Genomic DNA, 12,895 nt, shown 5'->3' on the forward strand with positions numbered 1-12,895 from the left:
TTGGCTGCTACGTCAGTCCTGGGGTACGTACTCTGGCGCATGCCTCTTGTTGAAACTGAACAGCAGCTACCAGTGCTATGCTGCCACCCACCCCAATCAACCGCACAGGGGAAAAAAGCAGCTGGCACCCCGAGAGAGCCTTGGAAACCACGTCCTCTGATTACAACTCACGCGTCGCGTCTTTTCCCTATCACGAGCTCTACAGCCCAACCGCGTTTTCCCTCCGCGTCGAAGAGCACACGGTTTTTTTTTTTTTTTTTTTTTTTTTTTTTTTTTTACCTACCTTCATCCTCCTCCACTTCCCGTGGCATGGAAATCTTGCAAACTTAGCAAAACTCCAACAGAAAGCACATGTTGTACCCTCATAAGTTCCATATATGTCGATTACAGTTATCCAAGGCTCACACAAAACAACTCCCTCAACCATTAAAAAAATATCAAGCGCCCACAATTCCCAATGAGCTCACACGCTCGTCAAGGCCAAGCGGCTAAAGCTGGGCCTAAGCTCAGAGGCACGCCACTGAAGTTGCGTAGGGCTCTGATGCAAGCTCAGGCAGAACGAGACATGAAGCTTGAGGAAATAGAGAGGGATTCTGGAGCCAACGTTCCATCTCGCCCCAAGGTACGTTTTCTTTTTCAACTTCTCTCCTACAATTTTTCACTTTTTCTTTTACCCGAAGAGGCCTTTGACACACTAACAGACCCAGCGCTTACGTGGACGAAGCAAAGATATTGGCCGTCGTGATGGACCTTCCACGGGCTTGGATTTACCATCAAGGCCTAGAAAAAGTGCGGGACAGCATGCGGATGTACAGGGCGAGCAAGCCCTAAATCAACAGAGGCTTGAGATTCGGCTTGCACCGACAAGTGCTGCTGTGGAGAAAGTTCATCAACGGCAATGTGATACACGTGGCCCGGTCACTCCTCCTCCTCGACGGTCACCATCTACAGAAAGCCCTTCGCAGGACAGTGAGTCGTCGAGTGAGTCCGAGTCGGATGACAGCAGCTCCGACGACAGTAGCTCCGACGTCGAGCATACCCCGGTGAAGCGCAAGGCTAGACCCAGGGTCAAGTTGAGCGTATCTCAGACGAGGGAGCTGCTCGTGGAGTTTGTAGCCAGAGAGAACGACTACCTCGCCGCCCTGGCAAACGGTGCAAAATGTTACAGAGACATGCCGTTCTGGATCGACATACGAAAACGACTGCGACTGGTCCACATTGCCGACAAATGGAGTGACTTGTCAAGAACATTCGGCATCATTGTTGGCCCTCGAGAGAGGCAGGCCATGGCGGGGAAGAAAGTGCCTTGCAGGAACGATATCGAAAGGCTCATCGAGAGCTGTGCCAGGATCCGGATTCGTCGGGGCATACTTGACGGCTTCGTCGGGGAAAATCTCCTCAATGCAAATATGGTACCGGGTCTTATCGAATCCGGCAGCCTCGAGAAGTGCGAGCTGATGCTGGGAGAGATGCAGCATCTTCAGAGAAAGAAATATAATCAGGATGCTGGTGATGGATCAGATAATACAGACGAGGAATCGGGAGACAGCAGCGATAGCAGCGACTCCAGAAGCTCTGGGACCACCAGCGGCAGCAGCAGCAGCAGCAGTGATGATGATAGCAGTGAAGACAGCGATGACGATGGTGAAGGTACAAATAGCGCCAGTGAGACTGCTAACCAAACGGCTTTGTCCCCGCCGACTTCACCCATCATGACCAGCCCACATAGGCACCATGTCGACGAAGATTCATCACCCGTGTCGACCGCCGCTGCTACATATCACGCAGATACCGACGCCGCTGACGATGGTGACGATGGTGACGATTCTTCTGCAATAGAGCAGGCGATTGCTTTGCTACAGCGCCGACAGGCACGCAAAAGGAGGCGGCCAGAGTCGGGGGAGGATTTGCAGCCGTCACGCGGGGCCATGATGCATCATGAAGGGGAACCAATGAGAAAAAGACACCGCCAGGGAGTTGACGGGCTTCTGGGACGCCTGGCTGATCTTATTTGAGAAAATCTTACTTTCGTTTGACCTTTGGCTGGCCATGCCTATGATTCTGGGGATGCTACCTGGTATGGAAATTGTTGAAAGGCTGTGGTATGTGGATGCAGGATGAAGGATGACTTATAAGCATGTGCAAATATACTGAACTTTTCTATTCACGGCGAGCTGCCAATAAAGTCACTAAGTGGCCAATTAATATAATGAAATACCCAAGCACTTTTCCCAATTTCCTATTGTGCGTTTGTAGTCACCGATGATAGACTATAGACATGCCAGAGTGCAGTCGAGTCGCCAGCGGCAGTCATGAGCTGAGCAAACGTACGAGTTTCACCCAGAGGCAATGCGTGTCAGCTGCCTTTTGGTTTCTCACCGGTAGCATTGCGCCTGGGCAAGGCAAATGTGAAGATTTTGTGTAGGTACCTCAGGCAGGCGCTTTTAATTTTTGAGTCTGAAAACAAACTGATGAGAACCTGACATGGTGACTAGAGCCAATGCCGACCTTCCTCGACCACAATCTGCTTTTTGGTCAAGGTCAAAATTTCCCACCATACAGGGAATGCAGCAATCTGGGTACCTTAGGTTCCCAGGTAGGTATCTAGCTTTGCCAAATCAACGCCAGTAGTCATCATCACAATAAAAGTTCCACTCCTGCATATCAAAAAGAGTTCCCGCTTCAGGTCCAACGATCCAAAGTAGGTGACATCCAATGGATCCTGGCCGGATGGCGAACATGGAACTGGATCGTTCGACTAACTTTCAAAGCACCACTCAAGCTTGTCTACCTTATCTAGAGCGCCCTGTTCGCCCGCCATGACTCCTCGTCCAGGTGCAAGGGGCGACGGCAAGGACCGCAGTCCCTGGCCTGCCCAGTTCAAGCTAGAACTCCTCAAGCTGATGATCGCGAACAAGGAAGACTGGAACTCGAAAGACCGAGCCGATCGGCGCGATTTTTTCGACATTGTGGCCTCACAAGCCAAGACCAAGCTCAACAAGGTCGTCGACGCCGATGATATCAGATCCAGGGTACACCTCTCCATGTGCGGTCCCCGACGCAATTCCACGTTCAAGACAGATCCCATAGGCGAGGCAGAGATCAAGGTGGATGAATGGAACGCAATCGTTGATGCCAACCCGCGTGTCGACAGCCCCAAAAAGCTTCAACGGTTAGATGACCGCTCGGTCGAGGCTTTGGCGAAAGCATCCATCAACTATATCCAGATAGCCCGCGAGACACTGCTGCGTCCCTCCAGCAGCCCTGAGCAGTGGCAGGACGCCGAGATACTGCTCGCCATGCCGTTGGTGATGGCAGCTCGAGACGAATGCAAGTCCCGTTTCGTTACGCCCAGCCAACGTAATGAGGTCCTCTCATGGACCAGGTCGACTCAGCGCACAGCCTTGTTCAACTTGATACCGGCCAAGGTCTGGCGCCCAGCGCAAGCAAAGGAGAGATCGACACGTACACCACAGGCGGGAGAATCCAAATGCGAAATGGGAAAAACACCGAATCTGAGCAAACCTGCTACGGATCTGCCGATTCGCCATATCACTCGGCCACCTCCTGCAAGCAACGTGGTGGACCTCACGAGCCCACCTCCTGCAAGCAACGTGGTGGACCTCACAAGCCCACCACCATCGCCGACATACCACTCCAAGGCAAGTACTGTGATTGGACCAGAGTTCCAGGCGAGTACAGGATGAGATGCAATAACTGACGCCTAACTCCTTCTCTCGCCATGAGGACAGCTCCGACATGTTGTGCAAAAGTCGTCCGACGACTCAGATTCCAACTCGGAGCCTGACTTGAGCCTCTCTGGGAAAAGGCCCTATGCGGCAACAACACCATACATTATCCCTCGCCCACTGCAGAAGCCTCAGCAAGCTGGCCAGGATCGAGTCGATAGCTCAGATTCGGGATCATCCGTCTCAAGCTCGAGTTCTAACGACGACAAATCGAAACCGATCAAGAACAACTTGAAGGCAGACCCCACCCCTCTTCATTCGCCTTTCACGCCGACAACCTTTTCACAACGCAAGCGCAAGGCAACCATTGAGTTGAAGGAGGACGACAAAGCCAAAAAGACCAAGGCATGGGGGAAAGTTGAGCTGCCCAAGCATGCGATCCAACAAAAGTTTCCAGACCTTACCAAGATCCCGGCAGGCTCAAACATCAGCGCAGACGAGGTGCTGGACATCAACATCGCCTTGGGCGCACACAGAAAAACAGCCACTCGGCCTGCACAGCAGACGAACAACCGCAATCGTGACGGTTTCCAGAAAAGCAAAAATATCAACAAGAAAAGAAGAAGAAAGACGAGAAGAAAAAAGAACGGTAGCTTCCAAACAGAAGAAAGTATAAAGAGGTAGCTGAAGAAGGAACAAGTGGACGATTCAGAACATCGCCTCCCCGCGGGCATGCTTTTTGTTTTCTTTTTATTGTTTTTCTTTTTGACAATGTCCCTCCGAAAATGTTTCTCCAGGCCAGCTTTATCCCTTAGACGGTCCAATGCTGGGCCACTTTGGGGGCTCAGCCTTCATAAGCTTGGGTTGTACAGATTAGTGAAACAAATGGTGAGAAAATTCATTCCTCAAGCCGTTGCATTCCCCCCATACTGACGAGAAATTTGAAACTAAAAGTCTCTGTCAATCGAGCGATTGTGAAGTTTTCACCCGCAGCTAGGACTAGTTTGCATAGACGGTGGAATTGCGCTGGCATCGCGTCAACGGCGGTTAGGCCACTCCGAAGATATAACAAGTCGGGTTAAAATCAAGACATAAACAGGTGTATTTGGACTATCCGTACTTTGCAGAGAGCCCAAAAGACCTTGTTGTTTGGGGCGCATGTGACATTTCTGGGACGTGCCCACACCGCCTTTGATAATCAGGGGGGTGTGGTACCCTTATGCAGGGTTCTGTTCTGTGTTTCCGACCCAAAGCATCCAGATGCGATGGAGCCTCAACAAAAAAACTTGGGGAAGATCCCCAACAGAAAAAGAAAAAAAGTCAGAAGGAAATGTGGACTGGTATTCGGCATTTTGCATTCGACTTGCCAATTCGGGATTTCGATTCTCAATGTAATTCTACAGAGTATCAAGGTCAAATACGGAAGGGAGAGAAACTACGGATTGTCTTCGGTTTACGTTACCACGACAATCGCCAATTCTGTATTTCTCATTCTATACCTTGTTCGAATCACTTATTCTTAATGCAGGTTAATGCGCTAACTGTCATGGTACGTTGGAATAACCACTAACTAGTGAGATTGTGGCGAAGGTATTTGACAACTGGCAAGTAAGTATCCGTTTGTTCACGGAGTAGCCCGGCGGTAGTGCCTAACTACGGGAGTGCCTACTTGTCACATGCCAATGAAAGGGGGCATTCACAAATACTACGGCGTATAGGAGGGAACAAACCTTCTTAAAACTGCCCTAAGAAGTATTAGAACGTTCCAAGTGTACCTAGATTAGTGGGTCGCTAAGCCTTGTCATCTGGAAGCAACCCCACCTTCTCTCAATCGAACTTAATGTTTGTTTGACGAATAGCAAAAAGTACATGTTGGGGAAATGGTCCAGCAGAGAATTTTTCGAAGCTACATCGGTGCAAAACGATTACCATGTATTACTATGTATTGTAGCAAACTTTTTGGGGTTTTATTGTGTTACAAGGAGCTTCCTTGCTACTTCGTATGCGGGAAAACACACTCTCCTTGGACACAGAACATAATCTATTATGTTTAGTTTGGTTAGTATATATGTGGCATCTGGTTGGTACGGATATACGAAGTAGTAGATACTCAGCCCACCCCCTGCAAGCATGCTTGGGCATGTGAAAGTTTCCAGAGCTCTTAAAGCAAAGAAAGATCTTCGCTGATAAGTTCGTAACATAGTCATGCGCATGAGTCGTAATGTTTTTAGTTTTTTTTCTTTTTTTTTTTTTCTTAATTCCCTCGCGGCAAAGTAGTCAACGAGTATGACAACTAAAGTACGGATCACCTCACGCATAGCAGCCAAGGGCGCATCGTTTGAAGATAAATGAGTACGGCACGGCGTGCAAGTGCTAGCGCTACCTTTCCTCCGTATTAATGACAAACATAAGAGGGAGACGGGACCACTACGTACGGAGTACGCATAAGACATGCGTGCTTGGTGTTTGCCATGTGGCTTACTCGACGTCAAGCCATAAAAAAAAAGACATGGATCGGCTGGAGCGCATTCCGTTTGTCCCATATTATGCAGAAATGCCACCTTGCCACTTACTATGGTAGTACCAACGCAAGATAGCCTAAGCACATAGGTATGTAGGTTCCTGAACTGTATACCCGTATAGATTGAAAATACCATAATGGCGGAACCTCGGTAGATAAGGTTGGCACGCACTGGTACAAGTTGAAACCGTCGTCACCCTACAGAACCTCTGCTCAGATGAGAAAGACAAGAAAAAAAGGGCCAGCACATAGGAACCTACTACCTACCTACTCCGTACCTACCTACACAGTAGCCACGGAAGTCACGTACGTACTTGGTATTGGTAGTATGTGTGTGGAATTTTGAGGTCAGATGTTCAAAGATCCCGCAAGACAACCAAGGCCAATTTTGCTTCTACCGTCACCAATTGACATCTCATGCATCGTGCTTCTGTGGTGGCAATCTTTGTTTTAGCATTGTGGTCCATTTCTTCTCGTGGTCTTCAATCTCCGTCCGCCCTACGGTACCGTTGCGTTGCGCCAAAACATGCAACGTCCAAACTGTGGAGAGTCAATCCCCGGCAGCTGCAACCAAGAAAGCGGCAAGCCCCCTGAACGCCGCGGCGGACTGCCCAGGTTGGGAGTGTCGCTAGGAGCGCAGTTAGGCAAGGGCCGCCCCCCCAAGACCCCAACAAATCCTAGCTCGGATCGAACCACCAAAATCATCCCGCCACTACACTTCGGCCGAGGCTTGAACATGGTGGAATACTTTTTTTTTTCTTTTTTCTGTTTTGCTTTATTTAGTCCCGCCCTTGTTACTCCAACCTAGTGCAATACATTTCATGTTTGGTACTTGACTATTATACCAAGACATTCTGCTCTGCTTGCTGGCAACAGAAATTCTCTCTCTCTCCTTTACATTCCCAACCAATTGGCGACGTTGCAAACGCCATATTGTTCCTAGCCTGGAATATCAAAACCTTGAAGCTATTTCCAACTGCCAAGGTTTGCGTTCTCCATTGGAGTAGCGTTTTACCTAGGAAATCCTGCATCCTTTTGCAAGATGCCCTCAACCAGATCGACCACATCGGGCATTGCCCAAGAGAAGAACCCCATGAGGCGAACGACCACCTCGACCACTGTCGAATCGGACGTCTCAGCTCCGGGAACCGCTGTCCAGTCGCCTATGGACTCGCCCCGCCACTCTGCCTCGTCAACCTCTCTCTCTTCACTTTCTTCGGTTGATGCGGCGGTCGAGAAGAAATCTAACGAGTCTGTTGGCAAACTTGTCGACACGTACGGCAACACCTTTGAGATTCCTGACTTCACCATCAAGGACATCCACGATGCCATCCCAAAGCACTGCTTCGAACGCTCTGCTATCCGTAGCTTGAGCTATGTTGCCCGTGACATGGTCCTCCTCGCGACCACATTTTACGTTTTCCACAACTACGTAACGCCAGAGTACATTCCCTCGAAGCCTGCTCGCGCTGGCCTCTGGGCCATTTACACGGTGCTCCAGGGTCTCTTTGGCACCGGCCTCTGGGTTCTTGCCCATGAGTGTGGCCACCAGGCTTTCTCGCCCTCCAAGACCATCAACAACACTGTCGGCTGGATTCTCCACTCGTGCCTGCTCGTTCCTTACTTCAGCTGGCAGATGTCGCACAGCAAGCACCACAAGGCCACTGGCCACATTGAGCGTGACATGGTCTTTGTGCCCCGCACCCGCGAGGAGCACGCCAACAGGATCGGCCGTATGGTTCACGAGCTGTCCGAGTTGACCGAAGAGACACCCATCGCCACCCTTCTCCACTTGGTTGGACAGCAGCTGATCGGCTGGCCTCTGTACATCGTCACCAACAAGACCGGTCACAATTACCACGAGCGCCAGCGTGAGGGCCGTGGCAAGGGCAAGAAGAACGGTTTGTTCACTGGTGTCAACCACTTCAACCCCAGCAGCCCTCTGTATGAGAACAAGGACGCCAGCAAGGTGCTTCTCAGTGACCTGGGCATCGGTCTTGCTATCGCTGGCCTCGTGTACCTTTGCCAAACTTTCGGCTTCCAGAACATGCTGGTGTGGTACTTTATCCCCTACCTCTGGGTGAACCACTGGCTTGGTAAGTTGTAACCTTTTTCTAAACACAGCTTTGTGTCAACAACTACTGGAGAAACGATAATGAGAGAGCATGCGAGCTAACCATTCACCGCTAATCCCACAGTTGCCATTACATTCCTTCAGCACACTGACCCCTCGCTTCCTCACTACACCGCCGAGGAGTGGAACTTCGTCCGAGGTGCCGCCGCCACGATCGATCGCGAGTTTGGTTTTGTCGGCCGCCACCTGCTCCATGGTATCATTGAGACCCACGTCCTGCACCACTATGTCAGCACGATCCCCTTTTACAACGCCGACGAGGCTACCGAGGCCATCAAGAAGGTTATGGGCAAGCACTACCGCAGCGACACTGCCGGCGGCCCGCTTGGCTTCCTTGCCTCACTCTGGAAGAGCAGCCGCATGTGCCAATGGGTTGAGCCTAGCGCCGAGGCTGAGGGCAGTGGCAAGGGTGTCCTGTTCTTCCGCAACCACAACAAGATCGGCACTCCTCCTATCAAGATGTCTGCTCAGTGAGCCGACTGACTGAATGAGATGCCGGTTTATGTTATTTATTTTGATCCATCGAGCTGCTTCGGGGCTCTTCTTTCTGTACCGAAGTTTCTGTAGGAACTTGTTTCGGTAAAGCCGAAAACTTCGGGTATTATATCTTTTTTGTCGTTGGCCATGCGTTTGGTTGGCGTTATGATTAATGTCGGCGGCAGTCGTATGCCGCGCCGAGGGCAAGCCAGTCTACCCTGTGGGAATATATTTGCCGTGATGGGCTAGATGACTGATAGAGATGGTGAACTTTAGAGGAAGCTTGGAGAATTAAAGGACAAAGGAAGAACAGACTCTTTGTTGTCTAGAAAATTAGACTATGCAATGACCTTTTGGGCATGCATAAGGTGCGTCGGGAAGCAATGGCTGAGGCAAGCTCCGCGACTTATTATCATTAGCAAACTCATTTTGACAGAAACCTTTTTTTGGTATCACCCTCAGTGATAATTTCTGGGCATGTTATAGGGAAAGAGAGCATCATCGGTATGGGTCAAAGGAGCGTCGCGACGTAAATAGTATTTCAAAGAGGGGGAGCAATCCGCCCGCGGTTGATGGGGATGAACGAATCACAGATGACGCTGTTCCGGGCGATCCGAACCGGCGAACATGGAGTCATGCATGCTCGAGTGCCCACATGAACAGTAAGGCTAGACTAATTAGACTACAAACAGACCTAAGTAGTTTTGGTCTGAGGAAAACCACTCTATATTTACTCTTTTTTTTCTCTTTTTTTTTTCTCGAGTGAGAGTATTACCCAAAGTCTTGCAACCCGTCAAATTGTTAAAGATCTTTTTTCAAAAAGAAAACCAACCGCTTCTGAAATATCTCCTCTAGGCCCCTGTCCCTCTCAACGGTCCAACAAAGTGATTACCTCCACGGTAACCTCCCGCAATATGTTGTGGGTGAAACATAAAATCACTCTCTGGCACGATGGGTTTCTTGACACCAACCGCTGAAGACCACGGACGATGAGCTGTTCGCTACTGGCGAGACGGGCGAGATCCTCTAGCTCACCTTGTCGGCGGTTTGGACTTACCACGACCCAGATCTTTGCGGGATTCTGGCAATGGAGTGCGGTCCGGATCACTTACCATCCTCCAGGAAACCAGGTCCATCAGCCTTGTCGATATCCACTTTCATTCCTGGAGTTACTTTTGAGAAGATATTCGTATCTTTGAAACCCAGCAGCCATATAGATCGGAGAACTTCCACATTCGACCAGCCCCTTTGACCAAGTCTCTAACCCGAACTTCGGTCTGTAGCCAATACGGGCCCAAGAGTGGGGTTGCTTCCAGTGTCCAATTCACGGATCCCGGTGACAGATGCTATAAGAAATGCAGAAAGGGGGTTTCCGTTGTTAGGACAGGCTTGGAACACGGCCCTTGTTCATCATAGGTAGCCCGTGAAACCGCCAACCCACCTCTTCCACAAGAGGTACTGCTTTTTCTTTTTTTTTTTATCACAACCTTGGAGGAGATGGCATTCCGGTTGCTTCCTCATGATTGTAACGCTCTTTTCACCCTCATTCAAAAGCCCACGGTTTGCCTTGATTGGCCTGGAAGAATCCCTGGTGCAAGTACTCTTCGAACCAGCCGAAAAGATTGTTGGTCTGGTCCGCGGCCCATCTGAAGCTATTGTTCAAGACGGCAGGCCGCTGGCTGCCACTTCCAGGCGCGAGATTCGTCGTCCCTGGCTCGCATACCGTTACTGCGACTCTTGTTTATGCAGGCCGAAGGGGATGGGGATGATGACGTATTCGACATGCTGAAGAAAGGGGATGTAGTTGCAATTGAGCGGATATCGATTTTTTTTTTTTCAAAGTTTCCCGCGACCACCGCCAGATATATCGAGAGCAGTCCTTGTTCTACTAGGGGCTCGAGGTCCGTTGGATCAAAAGAAAAGTAGCCCAAACTGAACCCGAGGGTTTATGTGAAGGAGACGGGGATTCATCGCCAAACCGTGCAGGTACCTGCAGTACTTCCAAACCATAAAGACGTAAACTTCAGCGGTTGAAAACCATAGATTGGGAATAATTTTCTAGGTCGATGAAGACCAGACCCTCAGGTGCTACAGCCGAAGCAACAAGGAGCCATTTCACCTAGGTACCTACCTACCTTTCATATGCATGAAAGCAAGTCCGTCGAGCTTTGAGACGAACAAAGCCGGCCGTTCATTTGGCATCTCTCTGCAATTAAAAGATGCCTCCGCTTAGCCAACAGCTATCAACGTGCTTCGGACAAGCGACGTGCAACTGATTGTCAGGGCTGTGCTAGGAACATCTATCTAGACCGAAAGGAGTACACGCAACTAGGTCTGGAACTGCGATAAGCTCGACTTGGACGTGAGCACATGCGGTGTTCCCACTTTACGGTGCACACAAAGATGGCCAAACCTAACCAGTCCAAATACTCCTCCAGACCTACCGTATACAAATGCTAGGCTCGACGGTCTTGCACCCCAACAGACGCGGACAGGCGCGCGTAGAGAAGGCTAGCGACGGCAGCAACGCCGCGGAGAAAAGCATCAAGTCCAACACTTGAACCGAACAATGATAGCTGCTGCCCATATGGGAAGGCAGACTGGGCGAGGAGGGCGGAGAATTGTTGGTCGATCCCTTGCAGGATAACTTTACGAAGGACTGACTTTGAGTGGCAGCCCACCTTCGTACGTCGTTGCAATCGAGACCCTGCACAACGAAAGCCACCCCGAAAAAAAAACAAAGTCCCCTGCATTCGCAGATGGCACGAGCTCTTCCCCGGGGCAAAGATAACACCTCCCAAAGATGGAATGGCGCCGTGTCAGCGTCAGCTCCAACATTGCAGGCCTAGCCGCGCCGGTTGGGCCAATAGGGAACGAACCTGTTCGAAATCAGAGGTGTAATCCCCAAAGGGGGCGGAAGGGATCCATCCATTGGCGAGCTGTATCTTCCCTAGCTCGCCTTGTCCGCTACTTTAGGCACATACCGTCCCCTACCCTACCATCCAGTCGGTGGTAGTTGTGGCCTGAAAGATTCCATACCTTTATTCGATCTGCTTGATATATCTAACAAACTTTTTTTTTAAACAAGAAAAAAAAAATACTACAAGGTAGTAGAAAAAGCCGCTGAAAAAGTCTGTCAGTTAGTGTATGGCGCAATCGAGCATGATATATACGCCATATGTTTAATAAAGGCAGACTGGAGTCTACATGGTAGAAAAAAATAGGTTGTGCCGATCCAGCCGGGCCTCCCCTTGCTATCGTTGCAAGTCTTTTTTTTTTTTTTTTTTTTTCCAACATGGAAAACAAAAGGCCAAGACTTTTGGTGATTCGACCCAGATAATGCAATATTACGACTTTGAGCAATTGGCCGGACGCAAGACGGAGATCAAGAAGCAGCTTGGCAGGTCAAAAAGCCTCGGTGATTCGAGTAGAGCCAAGACGGTGCATTCGGACAGCGAGCAAAAAAAAAAAAAAAAAAATTGTGATTGCAAAAAATGCGGCCCCCCGTGCCAGGAAACGTTTTCGACGAAAGGGGTGGAAAAGAGTACAAGATAAGAGTCCTGGAGTCCCGCTTTGCAAATTGAAGCTGTCTTGGCGACGACGTCTTGGCGTGTCGACTGACTGGTGATGGGGGATAGGCAAAAGCCAGGATGCTTTTGGGAAAGTTGATGGAACTTTTTTTTCTCTCTCTCCGTTCTTGAGCTTACTCTATTGTCTCCATCATCCTCCCACTTCGTGAAAAAAGGGAGCATAGCCTTATCTGTGACGCCGGGTGTGTTTTGCCGTCTTGGTGCATGCGATATTGGAAAGCAAACACACCTCTTTTTATAAGGTGTGGTCGTGTGCGTGCTCGGTTTGTTTTCGATGGCAAAAAGAAGGATCCGGGGCACGTCTGATTTGGTGTTGTGTGTTTGGTGCACGTTATTGATCGAAATTGAAAAGGTGTGGCGGGGTCTTAACAGGGGGTCCATGACCAATAAACCAGCGATTTGATGCGTTAATCCCCGCAATCATGGCAGAGAAGGGTGAAAGAGGCTTTCTGGATTTATGGGGTCAAGCGTCCAAGGCAGCTAG

At 49.9% G+C, this 12,895-nt stretch overlaps 4 protein-coding genes across 4 annotated transcripts; 3 read left to right on the forward strand and 1 right to left on the reverse strand.

The window, feature by feature from the left end:
- Positions 1–457: 457 nt before the first annotated feature.
- Positions 458–2,015, forward strand: PgNI_05223 (uncharacterized protein; the record flags this gene model as incomplete). Its single annotated transcript, XM_031125257.1, has 2 exons — positions 458–622; positions 702–2,015. 2 exons carry the CDS (start codon positions 458–460, stop codon positions 2,013–2,015), a joined length of 1,479 nt encoding a protein of 492 aa, XP_030983254.1.
- Positions 2,016–2,819: 804 nt separating this feature from the next.
- Positions 2,820–4,373, forward strand: PgNI_05224 (uncharacterized protein; the record flags this gene model as incomplete). Its single annotated transcript, XM_031125258.1, has 2 exons — positions 2,820–3,666; positions 3,748–4,373. 2 exons carry the CDS (start codon positions 2,820–2,822, stop codon positions 4,371–4,373), a joined length of 1,473 nt encoding a protein of 490 aa, XP_030981762.1.
- Positions 4,374–6,982: 2,609 nt separating this feature from the next.
- PgNI_05225 (uncharacterized protein) lies at positions 6,983–9,488 on the forward strand. Its single transcript, XM_031125259.1, has 2 exons — positions 6,983–8,306; positions 8,409–9,488. Exons 1-2 carry the CDS (start codon positions 7,253–7,255, stop codon positions 8,816–8,818), a joined length of 1,464 nt encoding a protein of 487 aa, XP_030981766.1. The 5' UTR covers positions 6,983–7,252; the 3' UTR covers positions 8,819–9,488.
- Positions 7,222–9,488, reverse strand: PgNI_05226 (uncharacterized protein; the record flags this gene model as incomplete). The annotated part of the gene is made up of 5 exons (XM_031125260.1): positions 9,137–9,488; positions 8,645–9,074; positions 8,388–8,560; positions 7,498–8,318; positions 7,222–7,463 (listed from the first exon to the last, which is right to left on the reverse strand). Exons 3-5 carry the CDS (start codon positions 8,537–8,539, stop codon positions 7,222–7,224), a joined length of 1,215 nt encoding a protein of 404 aa, XP_030981768.1. The 5' UTR covers positions 8,540–8,560; positions 8,645–9,074; positions 9,137–9,488.
- Positions 9,489–12,895: the final 3,407 nt, after the last annotated feature.

The sequence above is a fragment of the Pyricularia grisea genome, chromosome I (genome assembly GCF_004355905.1).
Source record: "Pyricularia grisea strain NI907 chromosome I, whole genome shotgun sequence".
NCBI classification, from domain to species: Eukaryota; Fungi; Ascomycota; class Sordariomycetes; order Magnaporthales; family Pyriculariaceae; genus Pyricularia; species Pyricularia grisea.